Source organism: Solea senegalensis, linkage group LG9, assembly GCF_019176455.1.
Source record: "Solea senegalensis isolate Sse05_10M linkage group LG9, IFAPA_SoseM_1, whole genome shotgun sequence".
Classification (NCBI taxonomy): domain Eukaryota; kingdom Metazoa; phylum Chordata; class Actinopteri; order Pleuronectiformes; family Soleidae; genus Solea; species Solea senegalensis.
Genome location: NC_058029.1, coordinates 11,921,839 through 11,937,978, shown reverse-complemented (window position 1 = coordinate 11,937,978; position 16,140 = coordinate 11,921,839). Strand labels below are relative to the sequence as shown.

Sequence of the window (16,140 nt, the reverse complement as noted above, 5' to 3'; positions counted from 1 at the left end):
GTATTTTTTGTTGTGTCAATTGATTAGTATTTCCACAACTTTTGTGAGCAATTATCTCCCGCTTATGCAGCAAGCTCTGGAGAACAGTGGGCTGAGTGTGGTCCAGCCACAGGGTGATGCCCTGTCCAGAGAGATACAGGACGAGAGCACAGAGGGCGCTGCTGCAGAAACCAAGAAAGTACAAGGGCCAGACAAACCAGCGAGGGAGAAGAAAAGGAGCATTTTTAAGAAACCTGTACAAATGCCAGGTAAAGGGTGATTTTTGTGAGTATTTTACTGACTTAGAATTGGAAGTGTAGTGGTGCTAAATTCAGTGAATATGAAGATTTGTATCTTTAAAATATTCTTTTCATATTGAATTGGAGCAGTTTTTTTACTCTAATAAATGTATTTATGAGACTTGTCGGTTATTTACCAAGACCACATCAGCAGCTGCTTTGCCTTCCCTTTCCAGGTTCAATCAGGGAAGAGAATGGTGTCCGCTTGCACTGCTGCCCATACTGTGCCAAGGAGTTTAAGAAACCAAGTGACCTTGTTCGTCATATCCGCATTCACACCCATGAGAAGCCTTTTAAATGCAAACAATGCTTTAGAGCCTTTGCTGTCAAGAGCACGCTCACAGCACATATGAAGACGCACACGGGTATCAAGGCCTTTGAGTGTCAGTGCTGTTTGAAGTGCTTCTCCACCTCTGGCAGCATGAAGGTGCACATGCGGCTGCATACAGGTGAGGTGCTTTTATTCCTCATGTTAAGTCAAATGAGACATGTATAAGACAAATTGTGTTTTGTCTTTTTGTGACAGTACCGTTTGGTGCTCAGTTGTTGGTCACGATAAACTAGAAATGATTATTATACGTTATTTATATTACATGTTATTCCATTTTGTTTGATGTGTGGATTTCCTATTATTTGTTTATATTGTGGCTTATGGATTGTTAAAGTTGTAAACTCCTACATATATTGTTCAGTTTAGATCCTAAGTTAAGAATCTCTTGATGTTTGTGTTGAAGCACACATTTCACATTTTCTAAAAGTGCTCTTTACCCCCCCGAACTCTTCCCAGGTGCACGTCCTTTCCCCTGTCCTCACTGTGACAAGATCTTCCGTACATCGGGCCACAGGAAGACACACGTTGCTTCTCACTTCAAAAGCCTGCAGCAGAAGAAGCACAAATTTCCACGGAAAACCAACAAAGCCAAAGTGTCCAAGAATAATCTACCTCTGCCCGATATCCCCCTGCAAGAACCCATCCTCATCACTGACTTTGGTAAGAGCACGTGTTGGCAAACACGCGTTAATAGATGTTGTAGTGCTGTTGCATCTGTTTTCACTGATCATGAACACAGACATTCTCTGTGGTCCTTGATTGAAGTGGGAAGCGATGTTCAGTGGATTTCCTGTTCATGTTTCTTCAAGTGTTCTTCGTGCTTGTGCACAAAATGAGATTTCTGTTCCCTGACTTCCTTGTGTTGCTCATTGACGTGTTGCTTCACAGGCCTCATCCCATCCCAGAACCCTCGTCTGACTTTCCAGCAGTACCTGGAGGTGACGGGCACTGACCGGCCATATAAGTGCCAGTTCTGCAGTAAGGCCTATAAGAAATCAAGCCATCTAAAGCAACATGTCAGGTAAGGTTTTTTGTAAGAACAGGGACTTTAAGCTAACTAAATTTCAGTCAGCCATGAATAATATAGAATATTAAATCATCAATGCCAATACACTCATATTAAGGAAATGAGATTCTTTGAATAATATCTCACTCTTGTGTACCTGTAGGCGCACATAAACGTTAGTACTAAAATTGCACTTTTTGCTCTAATCCCTTTAATCTAATGTTCTTTTATCACCACAGGTCTCATACAGGAGAACGGCCCTACAAGTGTGTACAGTGCAGTCGAGGTTTTGCTTCCTCTGGAGTGCTTAAAGCTCACATAAGGACACACTCGGGCCTAAAGGCTTATAAGTGCTTGATGTGCGACACAACGTTCACCACCAGTGGCAGCCTACGACGTCACATGACCACCCACAGTGACTTAAGACCTTATATGTGTCCCTATTGCCAGAAGACCTTTAAGTCATCACCCAACTGTAGGAAGCACATGAAAACACACAGGTTCGGCCTTTGTCAGTGTGTTTTTGTCTACAGTTCATGCAAGAGCACCAGCTGTCACAAGGAAGGTGCAAAAGTTTCACGACTGTTTTGAATCTTAGGTTTTGCTTTTCTTGTCCCACCAAACCAGGTATGAACTGGCCCAGCAGCTGCAGCCACAATCCACAGAAGACCCACTTGGAGCAAGCGCTGTGGCCCATGATATAGAAGTGGAAATAGACGCCAATGCCCTCCAGCAGCCGGCTGCCTCCTCAGTGGAGCAACAAAGTATGCTGGGACTAGGTCAGACAGAGGTTGTTAATGGAGGTCAACAAGTGACACTGGAGACACCCCTAAGTGACCAACCACTGGTGCAAGGGGAAGGTAGGAAAACACTTGTATGAGTTGTTGTTGTTATTATTATTACTTGCTACCATGAGCTTCTTTTGTACCAACTGGTTTGCTTAATTTATAGGCCTGGGTAATTTGGCCAAAAAGTTTATCACAATATATTATATATATTATATATATATATATATTTATATATATTAATACTGATAATTATCCACATTGCTCCTGAGTTCAAGTTAAAGGTAAAGATTGTGCTTTAAAATTCTTTGTTGGTAAAAAAACACAAAATGTTCAATTATCGTCAATGTACTGGGGATTCTGCACCTGCTGTAAGGAAGTCTTTACTTAAAACATAGTGTGAGAGATAGAAACTCTGTACTTCAGATAGATTTTTTTTTGTTTTACAAATGTTATATTCCTCTTTTCTTGCTTCTACATCACTTTTTATTCTGAAGCAGCAGGCTGCCTCAAGGCATATGTTATCAGGTGCAGTAGACTTGACATCAGCTATCTTCACTAGATTACATTTTGAAAGGGTATAGACTAAAACTCAAGTCAAGATTTAATGGTGATCAAATCAACAGTATCTCTTTATCTATGTTTACAGACTCGTATGTGACCACCCAGCATGCTTTGCCACAGAACATCAGCCAGTTTGAGACGCCAGCACTTCCTCAGCCAACCTTTGACCAGCAAGCTCTAACGCAAGGTACACACACTTGACTCTGTTTTATGTATGACATTTTCTGTACTTACATTTGTAGCTACATTATTTACCTTGGGTTTTCTCTTGATTTTAGAGTTAATTGATTATGCAGTTTGCACATGGTTGCCTCAAGCAACCACATAAGTAATGAAATAGCTCATTAGATTAGTTTTGGGATGTAATCAATAATAAAACTTAACTTTTTTATCACAGCTGCACTAATGAGATACAACTGCTTTGGTTGTGAAATGTCAGATTCTCCAAAGTGTTCATTTGGACATATACCATTTGAGGAATGACCGTGTCTCTCACTGTCTCCATTATTCCTCTACACCATGTGAGCCAGAGTAGGGGTCTCTAGAAAGCTGCTCCAGGCAGCATAACAAACTGACAGCAAACATTTGTCAGGCAGATCTACCTTTTTTGTTCTCCTGTGAGGCACTTTATCCTTTTTATCTGACCAGAACAGACCTGGATTTTAATCATTTTAGGGACATGGCCACATGGCCTTGGGTATCATTCAATTCTCAAGGGTACATCCATCTGGGCAGAGGACTCTTGAGCATCTAATCATATTGTTCCCTGCAGTTTACTGCTGTCATTGCAAAATAATTATTGGAGGTATTACTATTTCTTTGAAGAAATAATATTAATAATTTTTGCTTTGCTTTGTTTGAGGTTGACAGTGGCTGTTGAACTGCCACAGATCATATGAATACTGAATAGCCTATGGACATTTTCTGACCAGTTCAGTTTTTATCAATATTTGCATGTAGTTTCTACACAAAACAAGGAAATAGATGTTTTTTTTATGTATTTGACAAGGAGCAGATGATTCATATATGGTCGTGAATAGGAATATATGTAGATTTAACACACATCTGCTATAGACTGTAATCTCACTGTTGTCAGAAATTATTGACAGTAGCCAACAGAATCAACAATGTCCACATTCCTCCTCGTGGTTCAGGTTTCTGCCTGTAATTTTGCTGTGCTGTGCTGAAGTCGGGATTTTGCTTCATCGATTTATTAGATGCGTTTTTGCTGAGATGCAAATGCAGCAATTGCATCACATAATCGAGTTCCTTAAGTTTAAGTTTAGTTTTCATTATTAGGGTTTCCCTCACAAAACCACATTATTTGATCTATAATTATAGACCTCTGTTTTGTTTTTTCTTTGAGCTCTGTTTGTATTCAGTGTTTCCATCAGCCTGTGCTTGATGTCTCAAATATTGTCCCTAACTCAAGAGACTGGTTATTCTTTGTTTGTTTCCCCCAGGTTTCACCATCCCTGAATCCAACTATAATCATCCCCAGTTCTCGACTGTCCAGCAGCTGCAGGATTCCAGCACCCTTGAGTCTCAGGCGCTGTCGTCCAGCTATCATCCCCCAAATCTGCTTCATGTTTCCAGTGCTGAGGTGGTGAGTAGTGCACTGCATGGTACCTTTTTATATAAGAGTGATTTTTAGTTGGACTGATAATGTTCTTTTGAAATTGCCTTTTTGTTGTTTTGAGTAGATAAATGTATTGATTTGAAAACAAGTAGCTGAATAGATTTGCATATTAATAGCACAAGAATCAATTACAGTGGGTAAAGTAGAAAATAATAGTAAAATGCAGAATGTAGTTACTACATCTGGCAAATGGAAAGTTTTCACATATGTGCTATGTCTTCATTGTATTTCTTTTCTTTTGTTAATTCTAGTCTTATTTCTAAGACTGCTAACATTATGGGGAAATATAATGTGCTTATTAGTTTTAGCGATGAATGGTTCCACTGTCGCATCTTTGTGTGAATGTGGGACAGGTGGCAGTTGTTTCTTTGTCTTTGTCTTCACGCAGTCTGTCTGTAGCTCCATATCTATATATTGTTCTCCATTATGTCTGATGTTGGTTTGTCTTTGTTTATTCAGACAAATGGGCTTCTTCAGCAGAGCGATCAGTCTGAGCTTCAGCTGACTGAGACGCAGGACTACCAGGATAACAGTGAAGACAGCAATAAGAGAGCCTACAGGTTTAGTATTGTGTTATTGTGTGTTCATGTTGCGAGTCCATATTAGAGTCTGTATTAGTGTCCTCATAATGTATTCTCTGCATGTCACCTTTCAATTTCCAACCTTTTGTAAAAGTGTCAGTTCTTCACGGTTTTCCACTGACATCTTAAAGCAAACTACCATTCCTTCAGCACATTCTCTCATAATTATGTGTGTACTTAGATTATTTAATCTCACTAGGTTTTAGTAGTTAAATTTAACATTTGACCTGTTTATTCATGTATATTCAGCGACACTCCCAAAAGACCACTGTTGTTGGAGTTGTACTTGAAAATGATTTTCTATTTTGATGTTTACAACATACCACTCAAGTTTCCTCCTTGCCTGATGCTGCCATAGATGCACTTTGCTAGATGTGGCATCAGCCATGCATTGATGCAAAACAGGATTTTACCCAAAGCACTTGGATTTTCAGTCTCAGGAGTAACATTTTGTGCCCCTTCAAACAGAAAATCTGCTTTTTGAACACCTTAAGAGAAATTTGCCACATGCTAACTCATTCAGCAATAGCTTTTGTCCATTTATTCATCATTTATTGTGGCTTGAGCACGCTGCTATCACACATGGAGGTGCAGACACTTTGAAGTTTGGAAGTTGAAAGTTTAGTGAAGAAACAAAATAAACACACAGGTGGACACCCACAAGTGCAGAATACTGTTTCTTTGATCTGATTCAAGTTCTGAGATACTGATAATGGTTGATGGCAATAGCTTCATCACTCAAGACCAAGCAACTGTCACTAAGAAAAAAATCACATAGCTACATTATTATTGTTACTATGAGTGGGGTGCTTAGTGTTTGCTAAAAAAGAAAATGGTTTCTGACTCTTTCATTGAACAGCAGATGTACAGTGATTAATCCATCAGTATTTTTTATTTATCAAGTAAAATAAGCTGTTTTCAGACATGCACTGACTTTTGGATTTGAGATTGCAAATGTCTGCAAAACTCACTTAGGACCAATGTTTCTATGTATTATATCAGAATGAACCAAGAACACAGCAAGAAAAACTCCAGATAATTCATATCGAAAGAGTAAATGATAAATGGTCTTTATTTACTGGATATAATTAGTGGCTGAGTGGCCTGCCTCTTGCATGCTCAAGCCAAGTGCTATCTCTCACCTGGATGTTCTAGACATTCTCCTGCTTTTGTGAAGGCTTTTGACCCAGACACTCTCCTGCAGTTGTCCTTATATGGAAAAGAAAAACACACAGGACAATGACATTTGGTTTGTTTCAAGCATCTTGGAGAACTTGCCACAGTTTGCTAGTGGAATTTTGATTTGATTATAAGAGTGATTATTATTATTAAGATTTGCCTGACAACCATATAGAAACAACGTTAAATCAGGAAGTTATTGTGCAAGAACAAGTGCAGCATAAATTCACATGTAAGGCCAAGAAGAATCTAATGTTTCTACGCTTTGTTTTTTCTATGATGATTTACCTTCTGTACTAAAGGTTCAGATCCAGAGTGTCACACAACATAATTAACGGGTAGCCCACAAGGCACCTCAGCAAATAAACAAACAGAATATTTACTTCACCTGACAGCTGTTGTGGGAAAAGTGGACACTTGGCTGAGACTGGAACTGAGGAAGTGACATTAAGTTGCTTCTCATGGGTTTTAAAGGTGCTTCTGACCTGCAGAAGTTTGTTTGTGGATTCACTGAGTATTCTCTTGAGTTTCATATGTGAAAAAAAGAAGATGGAAATCACATTTTTTCGCATGTATTCATATTAAGTTAATGTGTGAGAGTTTCCAATATTTCATTTGCAGACTACCTCTCATTTTTCAATAGGAAATCAATCATTGGCCTGATTTACTTCAGTATCATGCGTATTTAACTGAAAACAAGTACAGAACTGTATGGGATTTTGAGCATGTCTGAGTTGTAAACATGAGCCATTGGTGTGCTTTCTTCTGTTCAGATGTACGTGGTGTAATAAAGGCTTTAAAAAATCAAGCCATCTGAAGCAGCATGTGCGCTCCCACACTGGAGAGAAACCATACAGATGTCACCAATGTGGACGAGCCTTCGTGTCAGCTGGAGTGCTGAAGTCCCACCTAAACACACATACAGGTGAGGAGTCTCCAGATGCCTTCCTAAATTCATTAGACTGGCCAAAATCATTGCCATTAAAGGCCAGTAACATGATTACATTTATCATATTATTTTTAAAAGTAAAAAAAAACAAAAACCTGATCTTCCCAAGGCATTCATATCAGAGATAAGATGATTGCAATGTGATAAAATTGTGTAATGTAATTGTGTATTTCATTTTAAGATGCATGTTAGTCCCTGTATACAACCATTTATGTCACGACAAAAGTTCTTGTACACTTTCCGAAAAAAAACAACGATTTTCTAAATGTAACTTCCTGAAACCTGCTGGCTGCCACTGTCATCTCTCGCTTACAGGAGTGAAGCCATTCAAGTGCAACATCTGTGATGCCTCATTCACCACCAACGGTAGCCTGAACCGCCACATGATCATCCACATCAAGTCTTTCAAATGCTCCATGTGCAGTGACAGCTTCAGGACCAGCCTGCTGTGTAAAAAACACATGAAGAAGGAGCATGATGTGGTCAATCAAAGTAAGGAGGACTAGATAACGTGTCAATTAATCTATGGTATTGCCAAATTTAAAACTTTTTGAAATTATTTTACTAGTTATGCAGGAGTGGCAGTAAACATGGGTGCAGTTGTGTGTGACAGTGTGATGACAGCTCTCTTTGAGATAAGTGTGTGTGTTTTTTCAGTTATTGTTGACTCCTATTCTCCCAGTAATAGGTCTGGCTACTAGTCAAGATGAGGAAGTGGAGGAAGATGAGGAGGAAGGCGAGCAAAAGTTATCAAAGAGGAGGGGTTTGGAGATCATCACGTTCACGAAGGAGCAGACGGACGAGCTAGCAAAGGACCCTGGCGAAGAGGCTTCTGTGTCAGAGCGGATCCTCGCCCAGTCAGCGGCAGAGAGGGATCGCATCAGCGAGATCAAGGACAAGGCTGTAGAGCTGGAGACAGAACCCAAGTTCCCAAACTTTTGCAGTTTCTGCCCCAAGAGCTTCAAGAAGCCCAGTGATCTCATTAGGTAAAAAAGTAAAAGTAATTTTTTTTTGTCGATCATCAGTTTGAAACTACAAAATATGTGTTTTCTTGATTGTGTTTTTTCTGATTTGTGTAGACTAAATCATTTACTTTTAATTTGAGTGTGTTGTGCTCTCAAGTCCTCCTGCCATTACTGGCGCTAAACAGTGTGTTTAATTGAACACAATGAAAGTGACAGCAACAGGTATGTTTGGTTGTTCACTTTCGACAGCCGACCCCCTCAGACAGACAAGGGTACTCTACGTTAATTATTCAGGACTCAAACCTGTCTGATAATAGTTATAGCTCAGACTTTGAGGATAAACTTCATAATATGTAAATACTGCTTCTGTCTGACAAGCATAGTTTGGAGGAGAGAGTTAGGGTGCTTAAGCCCTGCAGGAGTAAGCATATAATGTTGATGTGTTTGTCATATTTTAATGAAAATGGCAAACATTCTGGTTTTGAGGTTGCATTCACAAAGGATTTGTTTTATATTTTACTGAAACGTAAGTATTTACGTTTCAAAATAATGCACAGGAACTCTCATTACCATATTTGTAACTGGCCAACACAGTGTTTGCTCAGTTTTCTCAAGAGCTGAGATGTCACAAAAAGCTGTCTTTTTCTTGTGATCAAATCAGGCCTCGCTTTTCTCCACACAAAAGTTTGTACCATACTAATCAACAACTATGAAACTTGTTTACTTCAGGTTATCCTATTTCCCTATACAATTAACAGAGGTGCTTATGTGTGAGATATCACATCTTAAAACTGCAGAAAATAATGGAATCCTGATCTGTGTATAGTAGTCAGAAAATATCTTTTAAGGGTGTGAAAACACTCCGATGTGTTACTTAGTGATGAAGACGGAAAAGTGCAAACAAAGCTTTTCAGACGCTTCAGGAGATGTGTCTCCTCTGGGAGCAAAGAACTGCTGACTTTGGTTTCTGTGGATTAACAGTAACATTTTAAATGCATTATAAAAAGCTACATTTCAAAGAAAAAGGAGAGGTGAAAAAAATCTAGTGGGGAAATTTAAAACCCCTTTAAACCTGGTTTATTTTAATGGACCATGTAAATTTCCAGCTGTGTCCTCTTTGAACTGAGCTTTGACAGCACAGATATTGACCCAGTGAACCACGCATGTATTATTAATGTTAACGCATTTTCAGTCAGGGTGCATTTGCATGTTTTTGAAGCTCATGTGACATCAACAGTGGGAGTAAGAGGCATGACATTGATGAGTTCTCCCTGGGTGACAAGTAAACACCACCAGAGCTAGCTGCTATGTTTTTTTCTCCCACTTTTAAATCTCTCATCTGTTTATCTTTCAAATACCTCAATGTCTAGGCACATCAGGATTCATACAGGAGAAAGACCTTACAAGTGTGATGAATGTGGAAAGAGTTTCACTGTGAAATCTACCCTGGATTGTCATGTGAAAACACATACAGGTTGGTGTTTCTCACTAGATTTAATTCCCGTCCCTTAAAATAAGATGCTGATTGTTGTTGTTTTTTTTCATTGTTGTATTTATTCAGTTCAATTTTCGAAGGGACATGCCAGAATCAGTGGAAATTGTTTCTTACCGTCAGTAGCCATTTCATTTAGTTCATACAGGCAACTCCCTGTAAAAAGGACCTGTGGTTTTGTATCAAACTGCAGGAAGTTTCAAATTATTTCATGTAACTATTCTTAAAATCACATTTTAATGTTATAATGGCATATTGTTTTATGTTGGGTGTAATTAATCATGGTATTAGATTCTTGTTGAAAGAGACTGTTCTCGTATGTTTCAAGTGGTTCTGGTCAACAAAGCTAACTGGAATCGGCCTTGATAAATCATTTCATTTTACGCTGCAAGAATGCAAATAATATTTTCCAAAGTGTTTTACTAATTACTATCATCAGAATGTGTTTTACAACAGTTGTCATACAGTAAATTTAGCATTATATCAATGTGTTTCCACTTAAAGCACATTGCAACCTAATTGTAGAGGGCTTGAAAGTGTAGTTAATTCTGGAGTTGTGATCAAGCTCATATTCACTTGAATGCATTTAATGCTCTACTTACTTACTCTGCAGGTCAAAAACTGTTCAGCTGTCACATGTGCAACACCTCCTTCTCTACAAAAGGCAGCTTAAAGGTGCACATGCGTCTCCACACGGGCTCCAAGCCTTTCAAATGTCCATTCTGCGAACTCCGATTCAGAACGTCGGGCCATCGCAAAACCCACATCCAGTTCCACCTCCGTCCAACTGGCGACAACCGCAAATCCAAGCGATCTTCCTCATCCACTGGTCAGGCCGCTCAAGGCCAAGACCCAGGGACAGCTCAGGCTGGGACCCAGGGTCAGCAGCCAGTGGCTTCAGAGGCGCTTCCACCTGTGGGTCTGCTACAAACACCCAACTCTGACCCGAGCATTTATCTCCCAGCCAATCAAGTCCTGACGGGACAGTATGACCAGAATCTGCTGCAACCGGGACTGGTGGGACAGGCTATCCTGCCTGCCTCTCTGTCAGGTAGGGATTATATCTATTCACATACACTCAATAGTGAATAATGCTGAGCAGCAGATTATGAAATAGGCTTGTTCAGTTCAGCAAGGACAGTAAAAGGTTTGTTTATTTTCTTAGAATTTAATTTAAATATATCATTTAACAGATTTTATTGACTCATCATGAGAGCATCAGCAAGCGTAGTTTTGAGAAGATGAAATGACGTGAAATGGTAAAGCTGAGATTTCTTTTGGCTGAGTCACACAGTTTTAATTTAATTCGTCATGTACAGTACTGTAAGTTTAATGTTGGGCTGGTGATTAATGTACTGCAACATTGTAACTGAAATACTGTGGGAGGATCATCATTTGTAATGTCGGTCGCTCACTGTATAATCAGTTGGCAACATCTATGGTCTTATTCAGGAAAAGACAAATTACATAACAAGGCCTGATCAGGAAGATGTTTTATCTCCACCAGTCACCCTCTGTGCCCTTCCTCTTCTCCAGTCTTCACACCCTATTTGATCATTTTCAGGACAAATCAGCTTTTATGTTTTTATGTGCTACCAAAAAGCTCTGGTAAAACATTAACTTGTGTTATTATTGTTATTATTCCTCTGTATGATTAGCTAATGAATGAAAAGTCCTAGTACAGTAGATGTTGCTGAAAAATATTGGCTTCCACAAACTGGAAGCTGGACTTATGTAAAATGCTTAAAGCAACAATTCAGCCTTCAAAATGAGCTGCATTATCCCACACACAATGAAGAGAAAAGCATTTTCCCAATAGCTGATGTGTTTGTCTTCAAACAGGGCTATTTATTATGATACATCTCCAGATTTGAGGAAAGAAAGTTGTCTGTTGCCCCTTTTAATAAGGGAGCTGTAAAGCAGCACATGTTTTCCTGAAGGTGACTAAACATTTTGTTCTTTGTTTTCTTCTTCAAGTTCACCAAAGCAATCTCTGTACACCTCACTCAAGCTCTGCTATTTTTGAGTGAAGTGCCCTGTTTACTGTGAAAGAAAAAATAACTCCTTTCATCATCTGAGTAAAATACACTGAGAACATTCTCTTTGTTGTTCCTTGACCTTTTGTAATATATTCATAATCCTTACATGTGGGATATTCTTGCATCATCAGAAAGCATCAGAGTTTTTGTTGGTATCTCAGGAGCAGTGGATATAATGTTTTATATTTCATCCCTTCACCCCGTCATCTTGCCTTTGGTGTGAAGTATAAAAATATCTCACATGCTGATTTTCCTCATTGAAAATAAACAGTTTTAGGCAAACAAACTCTTTATGTACTGTTAACATGCTTCTCAAATGAAGTAGTCCCCTACTCAACCATCTTAAGTTTTGAGGTTTGGACTTATAAAATCTTAATGATTTGGACTCCTAATCTGTCAATAACAGTTGATGACACAGGTTGATGCAGGGAGTACTTTCCGTCCCACTGATGCCTGGAAAGTTACTTAAAAACATCAGAACAAATTATGAAATATTCAAATATGTCCCTGTGTGGTTATGTGTGTGTGTTGCAGCTGCAGGAGACCTGACTGTATCTCTCCCAGATGGTCTAACCACACTGGACGGCATCCATCTGCAGCTAACCCCAGCTAACCTGGTTTGCCCCAACGTCCAGATCTCTGGCATCGATACCAACAACCTCAACAACATCACACTACAGGTTGCACACACATCCTACCGACCCTTGTTTTATTATCCATGTGTTTTATCACGCTGTGGATAAGTGAGGTCAATTCTTTTAGGCCCTTTTCAGTCAGGCTTCTTTGTATAACTGAGGTTGTGCTCTGTAGTCTGTTGAATTTCCACACACAAAGAAGTCGTATGAATAAAATCTTCTTATATGAGGTTAAAATGTGCATTAATATGATAAAGCTTTGACTGCTGGGATAAAATGTTGTTTATTATTGCACTAGAAACACATAATAAACTATAAGTAGTGGTTATAATGGTATACTATAATGTTTTACAGTCAAATATTACAAATATATAGTATTTACACTGTATAATATAGTTATACAATGTCTGATTATGCTTGATTAACACGATGGATACAAATTGTATTTAGTCTAATACAATGGGGTCAATAAAATGTCCATGTTAGTCAGCCTCCATGAGCTCCTACTAGCAGCTGCAGCTCTCTCTGAAAATAGAAATCTGAAATACTGTATGTAATAATTTATGCTCATAAAGCAGAAGGCTGTATGAAGACAGCAAATTAATCCACTGACAGTTGTCCCCATAGCATATGTTGGTTAAAATGAACCCATAGCATAACTCAAACATTATACTCCCACCAAGGCATGATGTGCTTGTGTGTACCGTGCCTTAAAAATTAAAGTGTGATTAGACAATAACACAATAACAATAAAGTGTGAGCAGGGGGGCAATATATCAGATTGAAAACCCCCCGTACTGAGCTTAATGATGAGCAGTCTAGTAAAATCCTCCAAGAGAACAAGTTTTTATAGTGCTGCTGTGGTGGGAGTCATAATATATAGGTCTGCAAGTAATAAAAACAAATTTGTTTTCTTTGACTTTTCATCTTCACTTACCTGAAGTGCAACTTTTCCTTCCAGATTGACCACGCCCTCCTCCAACAGACATTACAACAGGGCGGTCTCCTCTCTCATCCCCTGAGCGTCGACACTGGCCTCGTCTCCCATTCCAATAGCCAGCTCATGTCCACCAACGACCCCTCTGTGTCCGCCAATGTTGTCATTCACCCGCTGACCAGCCTGGCCCTGCAACCCTCCACCATCACACCTGCACAGGTCACAATGGCTGGCCTCTCTGAGCAGGACACTACAGGTACTTCTGCTGGGAAAGAACAGACACAGACCCAAATCATACACCCACCATTATGAGCTGAATGGCTAATGTTTTGTTTTCTGTGTATCCTGCAGGTTCTCAGGACCTAAGTCACGTCATAAGCAGCTCTGGGCTTGTAGCCGGAGGCAGCAGCGGTCAGGAGATCACACTGACCATCAACAACTCAAGCCTAACACAAGCCCTTGCCCAGGTACAGGCCCAGGCCTCTGCTGCAGGGTCCAGCAGTGGGGCAGGAAACCCTCAAGAGATCACCCTAACCATATCAGGTACAGACAGATCAGTTAAAATAACATGAAGTGACCTTGTCCTTTTACAAAAAGAGGAAATAAAAATCAAGTCATGTTCATGTTTTCACTTTGAAGATGTTGTGTACACCATCTTTAATCAGCAGGTGTTTTAGGTTTAGGTGTCCACGTTCCAAGTTAAGGCTAAGCCCCCATGAGTAAGCTTAGGCCATTGCTGTCTGCATGACTGGAGTGTTTCCTCTAGGTCGTAATGGTCTTTCTTTTATTCAGAATCCTTATATGCTGTTTATTGACTGTGTTGTGATTCAAATCCTTTTCAAGTCAGAGTGAAGCAAACTATTCTTATTCATAGCCTTATGTTTTTTTCTGGAAGCTGCACCAAGCACATTTTGTATTCACATTTGGTGAGGATATTTCACAGTACGTGGCTTACCGCCAAAATAAGTCATTTTCTTTGTTTTCTTTTTATTCAACTTTACATATCATGTCATGTAGCATTTTTCAGACGGACCAAATGTTTTATCCTACCCCATTCAAAGAAAAACAGATTTTAATACAGTATTAATCAATGCATAAAATCATTTTCAAGAATTCAAGGTTAAAAACAACCTTTCCCAACATTGTTGCAGGTCAAGATCTGCTCCCACAACATAGCAACCCTAATGGTACTGAGATGAATGGCAGCATCAGGCTGGCATCACCACTCAGTAGTCAGCCCACCACTGCAACTCTGACCATCACCAATGACCACCTCCTACCTCAGAGTCCCGCTAACACTGGAATGACAGGTAAGGTCTAGTATACAAATCTGTACAAACAATGGTTTCTAAAAAGCCATAGAGAATATTCAAATCACCGTCAGTCCTTGACGCTTCTTTTGTCTTTTACAGAGCTGCTTTTGCAGTTGAATGCAAATAGCTGATTATTGGGTGACCTTAGTTTCGGAAAAAAAACAAAACAAAAAAAAACCCAAATGAAACACTGTTCACTCTGTGCAGATCTCATCTTTAACCTGATTAAGACACGTCACTGCAAGAACTGAATTACAAATATCAGGTTTACATAAGATTGTAGATACTATTGTAAGCAGGGTAGCCATCCACAAACTGAGAATGATTCACCTTGATAAACTGTTACATCCCTGTTCTTCCACTTACTGCCAGTCACGCAGTATCACCTTTTACTACTCCTTGTAGTCTTTAAGGATACACACAGCAATTTTTACGCACACACACCAATTATTTTCTAAATAACAAAACCACTTTGTTTTCATGTTTGTTGGACATTAGTAAGTGTAATCCTAATCTGACTCTGTGTAGCTCAAATCACACTGTGCCAAAAAGTGAATTAATCTCAGTGAAATGTTACTATTACTTTCTAATATGTCTGCTGGCTAATATGTGTAAGAAAAAGCAGATGTCAAATTCATGGCTATGAATAAACTAACCTTAACTTAGCTTAATTAACATAAATCCCTTCCATCAGCAGACTAATTGACACAAAATCTCTGATCATCTCCAACCTTTGTCATGCCAGCGGCAATGAACATATACCTCAACAACCTCCACAAAGCACCTGAGCAGAACTCACTGAATTACCTTTGTATTGGAATGAGTAATCATATTGGTGCAGGAGGTGTTTAAATAGCAAATAGCAAATGCAAATGTCTTTGCAGCTGCAGTAAATTGCTCCCACCATATGATGACTCAAATAGTGCGTTGGCAGTGTCTCACCTTTTTCTATGAAAGTGACCAAACCCAAAGTTTTCTCTGTTTTGTTTAGCCATCAGCAAATCAGCAAGGAAACCAGTAGCTACTCCAAAATACACACAATACATGACAGGATACACAAGTGCTTGTAGTCAACTCGCATGTTTATCCAGTGCAAGAGGGTACATGAATAAAATAACACCAGGTGTGATAGCATCTCTCGCTCAGATCCCTTTAATGTTTCAGAAGGAGTGTTTCTTGCCTCCAAATTTTTAGGGATATATTGCAGGATAAAGCTAAAGCACTGACAGAGACTCAAATAAGCTCATGATCAGTGCCCTTTTCATGACATGGCAGGCTAAGGTGAGTGCTGCCACTACAAAGTCATCAAAGTGTATGGAAGCTAAAATAGCTGCAACATAGACTTTTCAAGGTTGAATCAGGATTCACTTGTCCTAGCACAAAATTAAAAGTAGCTGCATTGGTAAATTGACTCTATATATCAGACCAGCAAAGTCTGTGGAGCTGC

At 39.4% G+C, this 16,140-nt stretch overlaps 1 protein-coding gene across 4 annotated transcripts in view; it reads left to right on the top strand.

Annotated features, from left to right (window-relative positions):
• The window catches only part of LOC122774775 (zinc finger protein 236-like), a 41,554-nt gene that overhangs the window by 15,857 nt on the left and 9,557 nt on the right, over window positions 1-16,140 (top strand). For all 4 annotated transcript variants that reach the window (XM_044034291.1, XM_044034290.1, XM_044034289.1 and 1 more), the window contains exons 9-26: window positions 71-248; window positions 455-727; window positions 1,066-1,269; window positions 1,498-1,630; window positions 1,855-2,115; window positions 2,243-2,475; window positions 3,050-3,151; window positions 4,428-4,570; window positions 5,063-5,163; window positions 7,137-7,288; window positions 7,628-7,804; window positions 7,995-8,298; window positions 9,648-9,751; window positions 10,383-10,820; window positions 12,343-12,488; window positions 13,405-13,636; window positions 13,732-13,923; window positions 14,532-14,690. In XM_044034291.1, coding sequence (XP_043890226.1) covers window positions 71-248; window positions 455-727; window positions 1,066-1,269; window positions 1,498-1,630; window positions 1,855-2,115; window positions 2,243-2,475; window positions 3,050-3,151; window positions 4,428-4,570; window positions 5,063-5,163; window positions 7,137-7,288; window positions 7,628-7,804; window positions 7,995-8,298; window positions 9,648-9,751; window positions 10,383-10,820; window positions 12,343-12,488; window positions 13,405-13,636; window positions 13,732-13,923; window positions 14,532-14,690 — 3,532 coding nt within the window. The remainder of the gene's footprint in view (window positions 1-70; window positions 249-454; window positions 728-1,065; window positions 1,270-1,497; window positions 1,631-1,854; window positions 2,116-2,242; window positions 2,476-3,049; window positions 3,152-4,427; window positions 4,571-5,062; window positions 5,164-7,136; window positions 7,289-7,627; window positions 7,805-7,994; window positions 8,299-9,647; window positions 9,752-10,382; window positions 10,821-12,342; window positions 12,489-13,404; window positions 13,637-13,731; window positions 13,924-14,531; window positions 14,691-16,140) is intronic.